Genomic DNA, 19806 nt, shown 5'->3' on the forward strand with positions numbered 1-19806 from the left:
ACAATTCGTAGACCTATTGGCCTATAAACATGAAATTAGGAGCCTTAATGTTCTTGTCCACTAGGGGAAGGTTCACGAGGGAACTGCCTCCGCCCCCCCCCAAGTTAAACTACAGTTAGTTACCAGTTTGGGCGACAGGCAATCTGCATAGTGTTTGATGGGCAGTTTTAGGCCCAGAGTGCAGGGAAGCAGGGTGGGGGGATGTTGGGTTGGAATTGGGGATTTTAGTTTGTTTTTCTTAGTTCTTTGTTTACACATGTTGACTGATCTATTCTTCGAGCTGGAGCAAATAGGTACAAACTCTTTTTGTAATGCTGTGGACCCACCATAGCGGACACTTTAGATTGTTTAGTTGGAACGTCAATGGCTTTGGAGACAAACTCAAACGCAGTATACTCCTGCAACATGTCAAACGACATTCCTAGGAGGTGGTGCTCCTCCAGGAGACACACCTTGTTGGCAACTCCTGTAAAGCACTAGATAGATGGGGCTATAGACTGTTAACGCACTCAGGGTTTACTACTGGGTTTGGGGGAGTAGGCATTATGATCAAAAAATCCTTCCCGCTTTCTGTACAGTGCATTTGGGTAGATAATATGGGGCGATATGCGGCAGTATCCGGACAATGGGAGGGTTCGTCCTTTACTCTAGTGACGGTGTATGTCCCCCCGGGACTTCAGAGCCTGGCGTTCAAAGATCTGGGTGTTCTCATACTCACTCCCTGAGGGCCGCTTAGTAATGGGTGAAGACTTTAATTCGGTGGTCTCGGGGTTTCTGGACCGCATCCCCCCTATGGCAGGTTGGATCTTCGCAGAGGTGGCTCCCTGACTTCCTGCATGCATTGGGACTGGTGGATGTGTGGAGCACATTCCACCCGGACGCCATTCAGCACACCTTTTATTCTGGCGCTCATGGAAGCCTCCACCGTATTGACTAACTATTGACCCCAGCGACCCAGATCACAGAAGTGCAGAAAGTGAGACACATGGCGAGGGGCATATCGGACCACTCTCCGCTTTGGGCCCATCTGGTCATGGGGGGACAGGCAGGTTGGAAGGGTCGCACTCATTAACCCCTGGTACCTTCGTAACCCAGCTGTTAAGAAAACACTCCTCCAGACTATTGTGAACTACTTTCGTGACAATGAGGGCACGGTCCAGTCCGCGCAGGTCCTGTGGGAAGTGTTTAAGACAGTGCTTAGGGGGTAGGCCCTGTCCTCGATTGCTGGGACTCGGAGGGACAAGCAGAAAGATCTAGTGCAGGTGGAGAGCGAGATTCTCCACCTTGAGGAAATTGTGGCGGAGGACTTTGCGCCGGGGACACTCCACACCCTGAAGCTGCAACGAGATGAATACAGGAGCATTGCCACAGACATGCCAAAACACTAGGAAGAGAAAAAGCAGGTAGGTTATATGATCTTGGATGTAAGGCCGGGAAATTGTTGGCCTGGCTGGACAACAAAGAAATGGCTAATCGGCTGGTCCCTGAATTGATAGACGAGGGGGGGCAAACAGTGACTGACCCGCAAGCAATCTCACATACATTTGCCCCTTACTACAGCTCCATGTACAGTTCGACCTCCATTCTCTCTGTCATAGACTCCGAGGAGTTTCTCAGGGACATTCAGATGCAGAGTCTCACTGCCGACGAAAGGGATACGCTCAATGGCACCCTCACGGATGAGGAACTGGCACAAGCCATCCGGGGCCTTCGCCCTGGCAAGGCTACAGGCCCCAATGGACTGCTGATTGAGCTCTAAAAAACTGAAGCCAGATGCTATTGCTCCCCACTTGCATGTTATGTTCAATGAGAGCCGAAAGAAGGGGCTCCTACCGTACGACCAGCATATAGCTACCATAGTAACAATCCATAAGGAGGGGAAACCTAGGAACCAATGCTCCTCTTACAGACCTATCTCCTTATTAAATGACAAACCCAAAATCCTAGCCAAAGTGCTAGCAGGCCGCCTTGTGCGAGTGATCTGTAAGCTGATATACTCTGACCAATCAGGTTTTGTCCCCCATTGTAATACAGCGTTTAACCTACAGCGCCTTTACGGCGTCCTGGGAAGACTCGACACAATTCAAGAAGCGGAGGTAGTGGTCTCGTTGGATGCCTCAATGGCGTTCGACACGATAGAGTGGTCTTATCTCTTCGCAGTCCTGACGAAAATGGGCTGTGGGCCTGGTTTCGTCGGCTGGGTGCGGCTCCTGTACTCTGAGCCCCTGGCGCAAGTAGTAGTTAATAATAAAACATTGGAGGCTTTTGGCCTGGGTCATGGGACATGTTAGATCTGGGGGTCTCTAGTTGGCAGGGTAGGTACCACTGTCCAAGTAGGGACCCTTGCTTCTAGTCAGGGAAAGGGGGATACACTGTTAAGATAACCCCTGCTCACCCTCTAGGTAGCTTGACCTGAGCAGTCTAGGCTATCAAAGGCAATGTGTAAAGTATTTGTACCAACACCCACAGTAACACAGTGAAAACACCACAGATTTACTCCACACCAGTTTTAGAAAAATAAGGTATCTTTACTAAAAACTTCACAAGACCAAATACTACAGACAAACCAACATATAATTCAAAAAGGTTGCTTTAAAGATAGTTCAAGAGTTTGCAGAAAGTACTCCAGGATGTAAAAGTCAGTGTCCTGCACAATGCGACTCTCAATGCACAAAATGCGACACTTTCGTGCCCAACAGTACCTGTAGTTGCAATAAGGTTCCCAAAAGCTATAACAAGGAAGATGGCAAAGGCGATGCGATACTCCTGAGATCCTGGGGAGGCTTTGCAGCAGCCCTGCTTCACGCAGCAGAGGTGGATGCGCCGGCTCCGATCTGTAGGGGGAGGATGCGATGACTTTGGCTTTCGTTGCGTAGGTTTCTTAGGGGGAAGCTTCACGCACAGGTTCGATGCGACACGCTTCGATGTGGCACGATGCACGGCGCAGTGTTGACTTCCGGCGCCGCAACTCTCGATGCGCCACGGAACGGGACTCGACGCACACGATGACTGGAGACTTTCACGCACCGGCAGTGGTGCGGCTCGCAAACGGGTTCTGCGACGACCCTCGCAATGTCAGGAATCTTCACGCTTCGGGACGATGCTCGACGCACTCGGCGATGCGGGGACCCTGCGTGTTGCGATGGTGCCGCGATTAAATTTTCCACGCACTCTCGTTCTTGCGACACGCAATCGGATGATGCGTTGGGTACCAGTTACTCTTTTCACGCTTCTGCTTCCCAGCTCCCAAAACACAGCAAAACGACCTCCTGAGGCCCCAAGACTGGGCAAGCACTCCAAGGCAGGTCAGAACTCCTTCAGCAGAGTTCCAGGGGAGCTGGTGGTGAAGTCCTTTTGTTCCTGGGACTTCTTAACAGGGAGCCAGCTCTTCTCAGGCCCTTGGAGATCAGAATCAAAAGAAGGGGACACAGCAAAGTCCTTCCCCTCTCCTTGGCAGCAAAGCAAAACAGCAAGCAGGCAGTCTTCTCCTCTTCAGTCCTTTTCAGCTTTCTCCTTGGCAGAGGTTTCTTCTTAGTTCCAAAGTGATCTAAAGTTTTAGGTGTCTGGGGTCCTCTTCTTATACCCCTCCAAGTCTTTGTCTCTCTTTGTTCCAGTGGGGGGATTCCCCTGCTCAAACCGGTTCCTGGGTGTCCTCTGCTCTGGAGCACCTGGTTCCTTTCAGAGTGAGGGGCAGGGTCGTTAGACACTCAGCAGGAGGTGGAGCCTTCTTTGTGCCAGCAGAGGCAGAGTCCTCAGCCTGGCCAGCAGGGGGTGGAGCCAGCTTTGTGCTGGAAGGGGCAGCCCTATTCAAACCCAGGGACTACTCCTCCCACCAATCTAAAGCAAATCTCCCTATTCACCCTGCTGCTGACTCATCCAGGCTCCTGGAGCCACCTGGCCCATCACATGACACCAGTCAGCCAACCAGCACACAGGAAGGTTAAACAGGAGAATAGCTACTTTCTAAAAAGTGCTATTCTCACACAGTGAATTTAAAAACCATCTTGCTAAAAAGATGTATAATTAAATTCTGAACACAGAGATACTAAACTTGGATTTTCTATCTTGCCCTTATGGGAAGATAGGCATGTAAACAGCCTTCCCCATTCTATCCTATGGGCAAGATAGCCTCTCAGCAGTGAAAAACGAAAATGGCTGTAATTCACTACCAGGGCATGTTACACACCTCAGTACATGCCCTACCTTTCAGATACACTGCACCCAGCCCAGGGGGGTACCTAGGGCCACCATAGGGATGCTTGACATGTACAGAAAGGGAAGGATAAGGCTTGGTCAGTGGGTACACTGGCCAGGTCGACATGGCAGTCCTGGACTGCACATAGGCACTGCAAGCAGGCCTAAGACATCATTTTAGCACTACTCCTGTGGGTGGCACAATCAGTGCTGCAGCCCACTAGTAGCATTTGAATCACCAGCCCTGGCACACGCAGTGCACTTTACTAGGGGCTAACAGGTGAAACAAATATACCAATCATGGATAACCAATCAATATAACAATTTACCAAGGGAGCACTTGCACTTTGACACTGATCAGCAGTGGCAAAGTGCCCAAAGCATCTAAACCAGCAAAAACGAAATCCAGCACAGCATCAAAAATACAGGAGGTAGAGGCAAAAAGTCAGGGGTAACCACGCCAAAGATGCCAGGTCTAACAGGACCCGTCACGGATGTCCCCTTTCGCCTCTCCTTTTCACCCTCTCCCTAGAACCCCTAGCGGCGTGGATCCGCTAGAGTCTGAGGAACTTCGATTTTCGATCACATCGACCCGCCATTTTGCGACCCGCCGCCATTTTGTGTTGCCATCACCCAGGCAGCACGGTGAACAAAGTCTATTCTGCTTTTTCTGTAGCCTGGTGTCGAAATACGTCCTCGGCCTCTATTTGCAAAGCTGGTGTTAGAACTAGCCGAGTACACTAATCCCTGTCTGGCTTTCCTAATCCCCGTTTCAACTATCTGTTGGCTCACACTATTCTTTCCTGACTTTATCTTAGCGACTGGCCTTCATTGTCTCCTGCTAGTATTCTCTCGTTTCACGACTATCCTCCAATACACACAAACGTATCTCGACACCTGCAAGTTAGTTATGAATCTGTTCATCTATTAGCTTGAGGGTGGGGTGACAACCACAGTTGGAGGAGAGGTCTCTTCAAGTCATCTGATATTTCTGTTTTCGAACCTTTCCTATTTGTTCCGCTTTGTTTTCCAACTTTCCTTATTGGCTCTTTCTTATGTGCTTTGGGAGTGTATCTCGTTAATAATTATAACATTGTATAGTATTTAATCTGATGCGCCACAGAGTGAAGTGGCAGTCTCCTGAGAACCTACTCTGTGTACTTCTAGGATAACTGTACTAGCTGCAGCTAAATAAATCTGATCTTCTAACGCCGACAGAGTGTCCCGTGTCTCTGTGTAGCGAAGCAGGTGAACTCCGGAGACATAGGGCGTACCCTGCGCCGCCAGGCCCAAAAGGTTCTGGTTCTTCAACTCCTTCCATCCGAGGACTCAAGTGGATGGCGGGATGGGAGGAGCGCATCTCGTTATACGCGGATGATATCCTCCTATTTCTGGCCTCCCCTAAGTCGGCCCTAAGAGTCATGCTTGACATCTTTACCATCTTTGGGAGATACTCCGGGTACAGGATTAACTGGGGTAAGTCCCTCCTGTATGTTCTCAGAGGTGATCCCCCCCTTGCCTCTTGACTGTCCCATGCAAATAGCAAAAGAGGGTTTCCGCTACCTGGGCATCTTTATCATAGCTGACCCCAGGCTCCGATACGAGCGCAATCTACGCCCCCCACTCAATAGACTAAAACGTGATGTCACCACTTGGAAGAAACTTCCGCTCTCGCTATTAGGAAGCAAAAGACACACAATTGATGGACGGAATGCAGAACAAATCAAAACATTCACCCCCAGTCAAGAGATCTGGGTTAAATCCAGCATTCTTTTGCTCACCATGCCACCCCGGTTTAGACCTGGCCATATGCAAATCAGTCTTGACCCTGTGCCTCATGGAAACAACCCAGCTCGAACTGCCAAGACAGGTCCTCCTTGGACCGGAAACAAGCATCCTAGGACCGGTTTCGGGGTTTCACCCCTCTTCAGCCAGGATAGCTTGATTCCAGTGGCACAGTGAGCCCGGGACCCACGTCTGGCCATACCCAGCGCACTTAGGGCGAGAAAGCAAAAGACACACAATTGATGGACAGAATGCAGAACAAATCAAAACATTCACCCCCAGTCAAGAGATCTGGGTTAAATCCATCATTCTTTTGCTCACCATGCCACCCCAGTTTAGACCTGGCCCTATGCAAATCAGTCTAGACCCTGTGCCTCATGGGAACAGTCCAGCCCGAACTGCCAAGCCAGGTCCTCCCTGGACCGGAAACAAGCATTAGGAAGGGTGGCATTACTCAAAATGATGTAAATGCTGCGTTTCCTGTACGCTCTGCAAAACTCCCTTGATTTAGTTCCAGCCAGATACTTTGGCGAGATAGAGAACCTGCAGAGAGATCTGTTGTGGGATGGACGGCCACACATTGCACTACAGAAGTTGGTCCTGGGTTGGTATGACGGGGGTATTAGTTTACCAGATATAAAACGATACTATTGGGCCGCACACCTGGCGGCAATTAACCACTGTATATATAGACAAGGGGACGATCCGGCATATAGAATGGACAAGTGGTTATTACCGGGAGGCACTTACTACAGAGCTCTCTACTCCAGGCCCCAGAGATATCGCCTTACGGGACCGACCAAACACTCAGTGGCAATTTGGCATGTTGCAAACAAGAGTATGGGGTGCGACAAAAAATTCACTCTGGCTACCCCTCTATGGGACTCGGAATGACTGGGTACAATGGGCACTACAAAAGGGTTTGACAAGTGGGATCTGATCGGAATCTCCACCATTGGAGACCTATGAAAAAACAGTGCAATGATACCGTTCTCCGCTCTGCAGCAGAGCCACGAACTCAGATTCTGAGCTCTTCAAATATTTGCAAATCAGACACGCACTACAGTCGAACCTACCCAAAGACACCTCCCTACCTGACGCTTTGCCATTAGAGGACAGACTCTTAGACGGTTACTTGCCAGATGGGGTTATATCGTTGACGTATAAAAAGCTGATAAACAACACTCCAGATCCTCTGATACTCTTGAGGCGCCGTTGGGAGGTAGATGGGCTGGAGATAGATGATGAGGAGTGGCAGGAGGCTCTGGCCTCCCAAAGGGAGGTTGCAATCTCTTCTAGACTGCACCTGGTCCAGTTTAAGATCCTTCACCGGGTATATGTTTCCGGACCAACCCTGGCTAAAATGGGAAAGGTAGATGAGGGCAGCTGTAGGCGCGGATGTGGGCAGCTTGGCTCATTTATGCACATTCTATGGGAGTGCCCCCTTATCCAGTCCTGCTGGTCACGAGTACACAAGTGTATGAGTCATGTATCGGGGGTAATCATACAGCCAGTGGCTAAAAGGTGTCTCTTGAATATTTGGGAGCCCACTGTACTCAATAGCAGGGATAAACTCTGGGATACGCTGGGACAGATGATAGCCAAACAAAACATTGCGCAGCTGTGGGGAGCGGGGGACCCACCCAGGGTGGACTCCTGGAAAAATGACATGGACTGGTGTATGTTCAGGGAAAAGACGGTCTATGTCTCCCGAGGATGTCCCAGGAAATGGTCCTCTATATGGAACAAATGGAATACCTACAGTGGGAGTATCTGTGCTCCCCTCCTTCATCCTGTTTCAGATGACCAACTTACATCAGTCATTATTGTTAACTACACTTACCTGTATATTTGTACTTATAAATGCTCTAGACTCGAACTATGTATACATTTTTTAGTGCTCTGTAAAGTCGACTGATGGTTAATAAAAAGAAATATTAAAAAAAACAATCACAAATCTCTGATGCTGAGAAAACTCTGTATTTACTAATTGCATAACGAAGGCCATTCAGTATTCGCTTTCTGTAAAATACTCCAAGCACTGTCAGATCTAAACCTTGACAACTGCTGCTACATTGAGGCCCAGAACCGGTCTGCATCACAGCGCCACTATCAAAACTCAAGACTGTTTATCTTACGATGTCGGATTTCTGTGGGTTACCAGTCTGAAGCCCTTAAAGAACAAGCATTTTCAATACAATAGGTCTCCCATTTGCGAGCGTTTAAGCTATTGACATTGAAAAGGCAATGACTTTTATTTATGTGTTTTTAAAAGGAACACATATATAAAAGGCATTGTTGTTTTTAATGCCAAGAGCTCAAACGCTCGCAAATGTGAGACCATTAAAATGGTGGGCACGCCCCTTTTCTAAGACGCTGCTCGCATATTCAGGTTACCACGAGCAGTGTCTAAACAAAGGGGCGTGGTCACCACTATAATGAGAGCGCGTATGGTGCTTTCACCTAAAGGTTAAAAAAAAAAATAATAATTTCAAAAGACCTGTAGCGCGGCCGCTAAAGTGAAAGTGGCCCACGCTGGTAATTAAATAATTAAATGGGCGCGGCCGCTGAAGTAAATGCAGACCGCCGGTATATTACATAATTAAATAAGTGTGGCCGCTATAAATTGGACCGTGCTGTAATTTGAATAAAAATATATAATTATTTTTTAAAAAGCGGGCGGGTGCTCCGATGTCGTGGGTGGAATAGGCTAAGAGCATTAAAGAAAATAGTGCTCACCAACTTATAAAGCAGACCATGTAACATCCGAAGTAAAAAGGACAGTCCTCAAGGGAGGTTACAAGAGAAGACAAGGCTGTAATAAGGAGGGACTAACAAACCTATGTACGAATCAGAAGCCAGAATTTACGAAGTGGGCGGGCTTCCACTGCATACCCTAATACAGCATGCCTCGCAGAGCGAGCAGCGCATGCGCACTGCCCTTAGGCTCAACCTAAAATGCATACATGAGGCGTTCAAACCATAGACCTGGTTAATGATTACTGACTTGGGAATTGTTTCAAGACAAGGGTGTAACTATTGGATGTGAGACAGAGTTAGTTAGAACCCATAATGTTGATATCAGTTACAGTTTCAAAATTATTTGCCTTTATTTTACAATCTTCAAAAGCTTTGGAGTGGAGCAAAGCACACGTGACTGCTAGAAAATGATTACTATGCCGATGACAAGAGCACCTGTGTAAATTGACTGAATGTTAGAAAACTATCTTCAAAAGATTAAATCAAAATACATTCACAGTTTTGATTATGGAAGAGTCTTTTTTAGAGTTTGAGTGAACATGTTCATGACCACTTCACTCCAGACATACGAAAACAAATGTTGATTACATTTATAAAATATGGGAACGTTTTAAACTAATAAATCTGAGGGCTGATGATTAGAATGTTTGACACTAGTCTAAAAATAGATTTAGCTGCATTTTTCACATACCTGAAATGCAGAAACATTGTTAAATACAGAGAAAAATTCTATTATTTTGAAAACTTATATACAAAAGACCTAAATCCATGGGGTAATTGAGCGCCATACAGAGAAGAGGCATGACATGAAGAGCTTTGTATCAAGATGCATTACAGCAGATGGTAAACACTTTAATACGAGAAGTGGGCCTAAGTGAAGGGAACATATTTAAAAGAGAAATACACATACGCATTTTGCTGGGTTCTTTGGTTGGCACCCGCCTGCACCACCCGCTCATGTTGGCCTTCCCAGTAGTCGTTGCAAGTTGGCCTTTTCTGTCTACTTTGGAGTCAGCCTTATTCAGACCTGTCTCCCCTGCACGTGTCAATAGCTCAGTGCCGTTGCGGCTTTCCCAGAACAAGATGGCTCCTCTCTACCTGCTCCATTGTGAATCCTCTGTTTTATAGTCTCTTGACCCCAATGAGCCTCGCGGTCTGAACACCATGTCCTCCATATTCTCTTTGCTCTCTATTTCTATCAGGCTGATGCTTCTGTATATGAAATGTAGCACTGCTCTACTCTTCCATTGTCTCTCTCCTCCTTCCACAGGTCTTTTTTTAATAGTCACCTCTCAAATACTTTTTAGCCCTGTTTGGCCATGCTCTTTGTGGAATTAGTACTCTAGTGTTTGGAAGATCTCTACGTGTAATGTTTCCTTTTGTACTCATTTGTTGGAATAATACTAGCTAGGTTGAGATATGCAGAACCTGGTCAGAAAATCTGCTAGCATTCATTACTACCTCTGCAACTACATTTATTAATTCGGTCTATGATAAAAAATAATGAATGGTTAATACATTATAGATGAATAAGAGGAAATCAGGGAGGGGTCACAGGCCCAGCAGGTGAATAATATAGATTGGAGCTTGAATGATGAAAGATCGTGGAGAGATGGGCAGGTGGTGGTCAAACTGTAAATCTTTTTTTCTTATAAAAATAAAATTACAGGTCTGATACAACCAAATCATTATTTGAAATTTAAGTTTAAAGAAGAAACTCTAGACACGCTTTACTTTATCTCATGACTTTTTGAAAGAGGGGTCTCAAACAGTTACACTTATTCTGGAAAAACAGATGACAGGGTGTATCCTAGCTATCTTAGGAAGCATATGTGATCATGGAGAGTTATCAGAAGAACATAAACAATGTCTTTAAAAATACAGGAATCCCAAAAAATGGGAAGGAAGCTGACAAACTATAGATTTCACTTTCAATTACGATCTAGCAAATCTTTTTTTTTTTTAAACTATATTTTTTATTTATTTTCACTGAAAAGCAAAATTTACAGATGGGAAAAGAAGTTGTTAATGCAAGAAGTGTGATCAATAGCAAGCGTACAAGTACATCAATGGACAGTAAGTAATGTTGCAGGCTTTTCAATACTAAACACAGACTCACATCACCATTATCAACCTCTAAGTACATATGTCTAAACCCCCATAATCCTGGCTCCGGATATAAGGTAAGAAGGCAGTTATTAAGGACTTGATCCTGACCTCCCAAGAGACAGAGCGAGGGCTTCCCCTTCTTCAGCTAGATCCAGCTTGTAGTACTTCAGCCACGGGGACCCAATTCTCCGGCATTTACGTGGGTATCCCCTCGCTTTATAAACCACTTTGTCCGCAGCCATATTGGATTTCCACTCCGTAAGTGTAGGAAACAATCTAGCAAATCTGGTATTTTTTTTAAAAGGTATCATGTAAGGTCGGAAATACGGTAGAAATGCAAGTTTTTGGCATACATTTATAAAGTTGAGTTGTGCATAGTCATTACAAAAGAATTAACAAAGAATGTGCTCATTGTTACCCTCTATACTTCAAACCTGTGTCTCTTTCTTTCTTTACCGGTCTCTCACTTTTTCTCTTGTTTTCTCCAATTTTCAAACTTTACTGCTTATGGGTATCTGTAGTATGTAGTATAAAAATGTATTCCAGTTTTGACTGGATTCCTCCTTGAGTACTGGTCTGACTTGTGATAAATATTTGCATTATATATTTATTTTCTATTAATTTAGAAGTCATTATTATCCATTTAAAATCAATTAAAAAACAAGGAGCAGATCACTCACCAGACACTATCAATCTGGAATGTTGTTGAAGCTGTCGGCTCAGGAGCATGGACGCCATTCTTCCTCGTCGTCTTCAAGAGAAGACGATCAACCCTAGCAGCTTTCTTATCTAAGCAAGATTCTGCAAAGAAAAAATTGATTAGTTTCACTGGGTGTCTATTCGAAAAATTATTTTCATTTATTTGCTTTCTGTGTCAGGCAAATTATCATAATAAATATAGAAAATGGGAGACATAGTTTACTACGAATGCGCTACAACGCATTCCATTACAAAGCGGTCATTACAACGACCGCGTTGTTTCAACGCTAACCATTACATCGCAAGTCGTTTCAATGACTTGCTGTAGGGGGCAGGATGGTGTTGGATTTACAATCCAACACCTTTCCTACTGTTGCACAAACTGGAGTAGGAATAGTAAATAATACTATTCCTAAGTCCAGCGCGCCCCCTAGAGCTAGTCCTTGTAATGTCTTGCGATGCAATGGTTTGCGTTGAAACAACGCGGTCGTTGTAAAGACTGCACTGTAATGGAATACGTGAAAAGCGCATTCGTAGTAAAGAGACATATTCGTAGAAAATACCTTATTTACATGGAGCAGTACACTTCTCTGTGCCTGAATAATTACATCACCATCATTATACAAAACCAAGGACTCTGTACCTTTTTTTGAATATTCTGCTCATGTTCTTCAGGTTTTTATACTATGTGCATTAATCAAAATCTGTAGCTCAACCATGTTAGAAGTCTTTTTTGGTGGTAACCAAGTCAAAAACGCCAAACCTGGCTCGCATGTCACAAGCACCTACTTCTATGTTATTAAAATAACCCTAAGGGAAAGAGAAAACATGGCGGCTCCAGCATCTGGTGCCATCCAGTGGCTTTAGCACTGTTAGTGTCTTTATTTTATCATTAATAAACAGGGAGGATTGCTTCAAAAACAATAGATTTTGCAGCACAAGTGCAACCCAGAAAAGAGTGGGGCATTGGGAATACCGCCACACTGCCTTCCCTTCTGATGCCTCTGCTGTAACTGATAACATTCACATTATTGGATTTGCTTATCTCCATCGTATGATGCACTTTAATAATTATACCATTGTACTAATCATGCACAGTATTAAAAAATGACAGCCAGGGGTTATATTGGGTTTGGCAGAGTTCGATAACCACTGCGAAGAGACAGGTCTCCGTCCCTCCAGAACTTATTGTTCATGCACCTCATTCAGTTGTTGGAGAATGTAGAAAAGTGCCCTTTTTGACATGGTCACCCCCACTTTTTGCCAGGTATTTGATTTTGAATGTAAGTGCACTGGGTTCTTGCTAGCCAGGTCCCCAATGACAGATCTCTTTCCCAAACTTTGTAATTTTTGGTCCCAATTGATGACACCGTTGGTACCCTCTGTAAGTCGCTTATAAATGGTACCCCTGGTACCTAGGGCCTGTGGAACTAAAGAGGGTCCCCATAGGCGGCGGCACAAATAGTGCCACCCTAAGGGACCCCTCACCAAATACAAACTGCCACTGCAGGATGCGTGTCTTGGTGCAGACAAAAGTGAAAACAGGAAATGGCACACCGCCTGTGTACCACGTTTGCAGACACTGTATGCAGTATAGGTAATTTGCCCATACAGCAGGCCTTAAAGCCGTAAGGCAGGGTGCACTATACTACATGAGAGTGCCTAACTGCCTGAGCACATATGCCCCCGTACTGGTCAGTTGCAATACTGCCAGTTCGAGTGATCAGGGAAGGCATTTTAAAAGTATGTGCTGGACACTGGTGAAAACAAGTTCCCCAGCTACATGATGGCTTCACCGAAAATAGGGATGTTTAGTTTAAAATATCTTGTATTAATAAACCCACACTGATGCCAGTGCCGGGTTTGGCAATACATGCACCCAGAGGGCACCTTATCAATCAATCAATCAGGGATTTTTGAAGCGCGCTACTCACCCGTGGAGGTCTCAAGGCACTGGGGGGAGGGAGGGGTAAGAGCACCTCCGTAGGTCATTCAAAGAGCCAGGTCTTGAGGTCCTTTCTGAATTGGTGCAGTGTCAGGCTTCGTCTGATGTGGAGGGGGTGTTTGTTCCAGGTCATGGCCACGAGGTAGGAGAAGAATCTGTCACCCGTTCTGGCACTGTGGAAGCAGGGGACCGTGGCTAGGTCAGCAGAGCGGAGGTTTCTCTTGGGGCGTGGAAGGAGATTAGTTCGTTGAGGTATTGTGGTCCGGTGTTATGGAGCGCTTTGTAGGCGTGTGTAAGCAGTTTGAAGGTTGATCTTTTTTCGACAGGGAGCCAGTGGAGGTCATGGAGGTGTTGGGTGATGTGAACATGTCATGGGATGTCGAGGATAAGTCTGGCTGCGGCGTTCTGAACGGTCTGGAGTTTGCTGAAGAGTTTTTTGTTGCTCCCGGTGTAGAGGGTGTTTCCGTAGTCCAGTCTGCTGGTGATGAGCATGTGGGTGATGGTCTTCCTGGCGTTGGGGGGATCCATTTGAAGGTCTTGCGTAGTATGTGGAGGGTGTTGAAGCAAGTGGAGGACTGGGCGTTAATCTGGCTTAGTTTAGAGGTGCCCCTGGAAACCCTACCTGCCACTGGTGTGCTGACTGGATGGTTCTCGCCAGCCTGTCACCAGAGACAAGTTGCTGACCCTCAAGGGTGAGGGCCTTTGCTCTCTGGGAGCCATAAACCAAGCCTGCTCAAGCAGCAGTGCTTTTCAACCCCACCCATGGGATGACCTGCAGATTAGCATTCCAGGGCCAAGGGGGCTCAAAGAGGCTCACTATCTTTGGTATGCGAATCTGTCTTCTCTCATAGGAGAGGAAACGAATCCCCTTTGTCCAGAACCCTTTAGCACCAGGACAGGCATGAAAATTAGCTAGGCAAGACAGGCGTGTCCACCTTCAGGCGAGCACAGTGGAGAAGAGGACCCAAGCATTGTGAGACCAGAGCCCCTGTTGTAGTTCAGACCCACTGGCTTCTCAATCCAAGCCTGCAGCCTCTTTTCAATCAGACCGACCCCAATAGGATAACATTGGTCACCGACGCTGAAAAGTACCTCTGCGCCCGGCTGCCCCAGTGCCGCCAGAGGTGACCTGTAGGTGCTGCCTTGTTCCTTGCCCTATATTCCCCTTAAGTCCAGGATTCCAATTGTTGCTACTGCCATTGATGTTGAGAACCACCTTCAATGTTGAGGTGTGATTTCAGGTAAGGTAGAGATATTGTGCAGCAGCGCAGTTTGTACAGATAAATGGTCTCCTGAAGCCAAATCCAATCTTACCCTGTCCTAGACATTCACCCCAACCCTGTGATGTTTAATCTTCTGCCATTCGCATCACAAATTAACAACATCACAGTTGGACTTTGTGCATCTCAAACATAAGGATAGTGGGCACATTTTAGCTGTCTGGCCAGTGCCACAGATGTAATAATGTGAACGATCCTAGCTTTTGCTCGGCTTACCTCAATCCACTTTTCATGATTCAAGACTAGATCATCCCAATTCTCACCCGAAAACTGGACCGATAGACGATGCTCCTGCCACACTCATAAAATTCGAGCTTCAAGGGCAGATACACAGTGACTAATGACAATGCCATAAAGCCACGACACTGAACCCCTGAAAGAACCGCAAATATGTATGTAATTAAGAATGACCAACTGGGGTACAGGAGCCTATGGAGAAGCAGCAAATGAAGATTATGTCTGAGACATAAAATAGTCCCTAATTCATTCCAAAACATGCACTCCATAGCAAGTGGAATACCACACAGCCAGTAGCATGAAATGAGAGAGACATACTCCTGTGGGCGGAGCCATAGACTACTCTATGTTTAGAAATTAGTACCAAAAGATCGACAGACAGCTGAGCTGGCAAACAAGACATTAAAAGATCAGAAATGACCCCCCGGATCGATCAGGCCATCATGACATTGCGGCATTACATTTTTTATAAGAATGCTTACGTCAGGTCGGTGGTAGCACGTTTGTCAAAAAAAGGATATCAATACGGTGAGCACAGGAAAGGTCTCCACTATCCCACAATTAAGTGATTCACCTTTCTAGCAATAAATAATCCAGTCTGTGCTCAAAAGAAAGCAAACATTTTTAAGTTTAGGTCTACACAATTTTGGACCAATATGTATGTTTTCACAGGGTGCTTTGTCTTCTTAACCGCACTGTAAAATATTATTGGACTTTTTACAAATTTAATTCTGATCACGCAAACTGTAATCTCCCCTAACACAGTAGCTGAAATTTTGATGAAGAAATTTGCTCAAAGCCTCAGTAGGAAGTTGGTGCAGAAGTGGTAGATCCGATCTATTACTTTAGCTTTGAGTTATGTTTTCCACCTCATTAGCTAAATCGACAGTCGTTTCCACTAACCAACCAAGCAGTGTCCATGAAGAAACTTCCATTGACCAGCCCCCTGTCCTGAAGGGCTGTCACTCCCATGCCTGAATCAGTCCATCTCTCAGCCATGTCAGATGACAGTGCTAATAAAAAGGGAGACAGACTAGTTGGGTGCAAATGCCACTAATCCAGGTTCCACCCTACATGTCTGTTGTGGTTTTTGATCATCCTTATGACCTGACTTAGCAACACTACGGACCCCTCCAAAAGTAGATGTGTGCATCAGCCAAACAGTGCAACGTGTTATTTTTTTTTACATTGGTGAGACGGTGTAAATGTCACTATTGCTCCAGATGTTTGGGGAGTAGAATCAGAGCCGGCCTTTGGCATTTGTGAGTTGGGCCTAGGCCGAGGGTGCCCACCACTAGAGGAACCAGGAGCTTGCTGGAGCCCTCTGACCTGACTCAAAAGAAAAGTGTGCTGAACACTGTTTCTGTCCGCATTTTTGTCTGTTTTTCTTTCAACTCTTTCCACCCTCACCTTCATCCTACTCTGCCCAAATTTTTGACACGCCGGCATTAAAGAGAACGAGTAATAGGGGGCGCCAAGCTGGGTTTCGCCCCCAGGGGCTATCTCAGGAAAGGCCAGCTCTGCATATAATGGTGCAAATCTGCCTAAACCGCCTGGCAATGGGGCCGTCTCTTTATTCTGGTCCCAAGTCTGTATTTCCTGTGGTCCTTTGTGCAAATATGCCCATGGGGCAGGTGTGCCTCTGACCCAAAGAAGCGTGCCCCAACCTGAACCCTGCGCATCTTTAAGGTAGTATGATCTGGCTAACATTGGCCAAACATAAATCTACAACATAGATGAGTCCCGAAAGAATGACCAGCCTTAAATAAGACAGGAAAATTCACCAAAAATTCACTTTTTTATGGATATTTCTATTTTTTCACGCAGGGTTCAGTTTTACCAAGATATGTAAAACAAATGAAATTGATTTGCAGCTGAGACCTGAAATAACAAAAAGCTTAGAGCAATTAAAACCCACTTCTTCCGTGGTAGGGACTGCCCTCCATCCGTAAAAAACTCAATTTGAAGGCATTAACTGCACCGCGCGGCTCGTTATGCAGGATTTGATGCAATTAAGCGCAGCGGATCTTGGGACAGCAAAACTGACTGGTACTGAAATTGCCGGGATCACAATAATCCCGCGTGGCACCCGGGCTCCTGGTACATTTAGCACAAAAAGGGCACAGTCAGGAACTGGCTCTGAGGCTCTGCGTTTTCAATCTGATGTTTAGTGCTCTGGGGCCAGTGCCGGATTAAACCCTGTGGAGGCCCCCATGAATTCGAAATTTCGGGGCCCCACTCGCATATGATCTCCTAATACCCAATGCACCGGATTTTTTTTTTACAAACTGACAACTGCCAGAAGATGAGCTTTTAAGAGATAAACTGTTATGTGAATCTGATGTCTCTGGTTTATGTACTTTACGTGGTTAATGAGTACATTACAATTATACAGTATTTTCTCAATAGTCTTTAACCCCTTCTGCGCTCATGACGGAACCACGCCGTCATGAGCCACGGGCGGCGTGTGCTCATGACGGCGTGGTTCCGTCATGCTGCGGCCTTTGGCCTCCGCTCCTCCCACGCGGCACTAATTCCCCGCCTGTGCGGGCGAAATAGAGAGTGGGCGGAGTCGTGACGGAACCACGCCGTCATGAGCACAGCTCGCGCGTGACTCATGATGGCGTGGTTCCGTCATGAGCATGGCGGCGCCGCGTTCACCCCTCACCCCCCCAGCGCTGCGGCGGAATTCGCGCCGCAGCGAAGGGGTTAATGTAATGTTGTTTCTTTGAGTTGATTCATTTTTTTCTTTTTTTTGGAAACTATATTTAAGAAAGCTTGATTGTAATTTTCTTTCAAGATCAAATCGATATTATTTTGATCCCTTGTTGCAGACCCCTCATGAGAGTAGGGCCCATAGGCCAGTGCCTACTTTGCCTATTTGGTAATCCGGCACCCTCTGGGACTGATTCACAAAGGGCCTGCACACTGGTGGCGGCGGCCCCGCGATGGGTAACTGCAGTAGGGAGATCCCGCCGCCACTGCGAACCAACGCCACCAGTGCGCTGGCCCTTTATGAATCGGGCGCTCAGTGGTTAGAATTGGGGACATATCATGATCCTTTGTCCTGCACTGACGCAGAAGGGGTCTGTGTATTTCTTTTTCGTGATCTCAGCACCGACAATAGCACCAAAAATCTCCCAGTTAGGGCAATCTGCACACAGCAGGGCCTATATCATTATCCCGTCTCCTTTGCTGCTCCTACATAGAAGGGGGTCTATATTTTTCTTAGTCCTTCCTTCAGCGCGCACATTAAATCTAATAAAAATCTAAGAGTGCGTGGAACACAGGGCAGTAATAGCCTCTTCGTGTCTATGAGTGCTCGTGACATCAGTTAATGCACTCAAAAAAAATTCTAGTTAATGTATGCACTGTAGATGGGAAAAAAAGGTAGACACAGACCACTTCTCCATTGGTGCAGTGCAAAGTATGGGATCATAATATGGCCCCAGACCTTGTAAATACAGGGCAGTGATTGACTCTTCGTGTTTCCAAGATCTGCTGTCAGCAAAACATGCAGTAGTAGCTCGGTGATTTTTACAATTAATGTGTGCACTGAAGATGTGAAAAAGAAATGCACAAACCTCACTCAGACGCAGTCATGTACAAACAGGCACACAGTTGCGCACACAAACATCAGACCACACAAGCTATTTCATTCAGGGAGTGACTACTTTGAAAAGTAAGTTGCATGTCTGCCCCTTTACAAGAAGTATCCTTATCTTATATTGTCAACCTTGATCTTAATCTTGGGAAATTTGTTCACAAAACATACTTCAAGATGTACACCGTGTTAAATTTCACAGAATGCCTACACTGGAGCATTTCATAAAGACCAGTATAATAAAGGGCCCACGAAACAGAGCACCTCATTGGCAAATGTGAGCAGTGTAGGATAAAACCAAAGCATTAGAGGCTAGTTTGCCTCAGCCTACCCAGAAGTTGTATGTTGCAAAGGTTGTAGTGTTTTCCTTTGTGCAAATTCAGGGCCCATAAAGCGCTATCTGATTAACCGAAATCCACAACTGAGGCTAGTCATCAAATCAATACATTTAAATAACGTAAAGCACGTTAGGCTCCACAAGGAAGACAGAGAGGGGTTACGTTTTAAGCCATGAAGGTTTATTAAAAATTAACATGTTTTACAAATCCCAAATCAGATTAGTGTCAATCAATACATGAATACATTAGTAGTTATGAAGTTCAGATAGATGTAATTCATTTAAGTGAAATGAAAAATTAATATAAAGTTGTCTCAAAATGGAAAAGTGAAGCAAATCAGTTCTCCCATAAAGAGGCCATCCTAACTCTGTGATAAAACGTTCTAGAAAGGGGTCTGAAAGGGTCCGACTTCTCGTCTACAATGCACTAGCTTAAATCACAAAATTCTACCACTTGCAACACCTACCTATGGTTTCCATAAAATGCTCTAATCAGGTTTAGGCACACAGAGATAATTTACGCTGATTAGTTTCTCAGGGTGGTTCACAATAAAGCTTAGCTAAACATCCTTCAAACTTACAGTTAACTTCAACATAAGGAGAGATACATTGGACCAGCCTGTACTCTACTCTGGAGGAGTACTGCAAAAGCTTGTTCACATTCTACAGTTATCACGTAAAAGGAAACATTTCACATGAGAAAGAAAACAAGCACATGGCACATTTGCTGCTAGTGAATTCAGCATTTACTAATACATGCGATATGAAACAAGATGGCAACTAGACGTCACCCGTTTTTAACACATACCTATATTACCTATGGTAAGTCTAAATGTGAATAATACAGTTAGTACAT

General features: G+C 45.7%; 1 protein-coding gene across 3 annotated transcripts in view; it reads right to left on the reverse strand.

Moving 5' to 3' along the window:
- The window catches only part of ABAT (4-aminobutyrate aminotransferase), a 499792-nt gene that overhangs the window by 304017 nt on the left and 175969 nt on the right, over nucleotides 1–19806 (reverse strand). For all 3 annotated transcript variants that reach the window (XM_085628334.1, XM_085628336.1, XM_085628335.1), the window contains exon 2: nucleotides 11529–11649. In XM_085628334.1, the coding sequence (XP_085484460.1) occupies nucleotides 11529–11586 (58 nt within the window). In that variant the 5' untranslated portion in view covers nucleotides 11587–11649. The remainder of the gene's footprint in view (nucleotides 1–11528; nucleotides 11650–19806) is intronic.

The sequence above is a fragment of the Triturus cristatus genome, chromosome 10 (genome assembly GCF_964204655.1).
Source record: "Triturus cristatus chromosome 10, aTriCri1.1, whole genome shotgun sequence".
NCBI classification, from domain to species: Eukaryota; Metazoa; Chordata; class Amphibia; order Caudata; family Salamandridae; genus Triturus; species Triturus cristatus.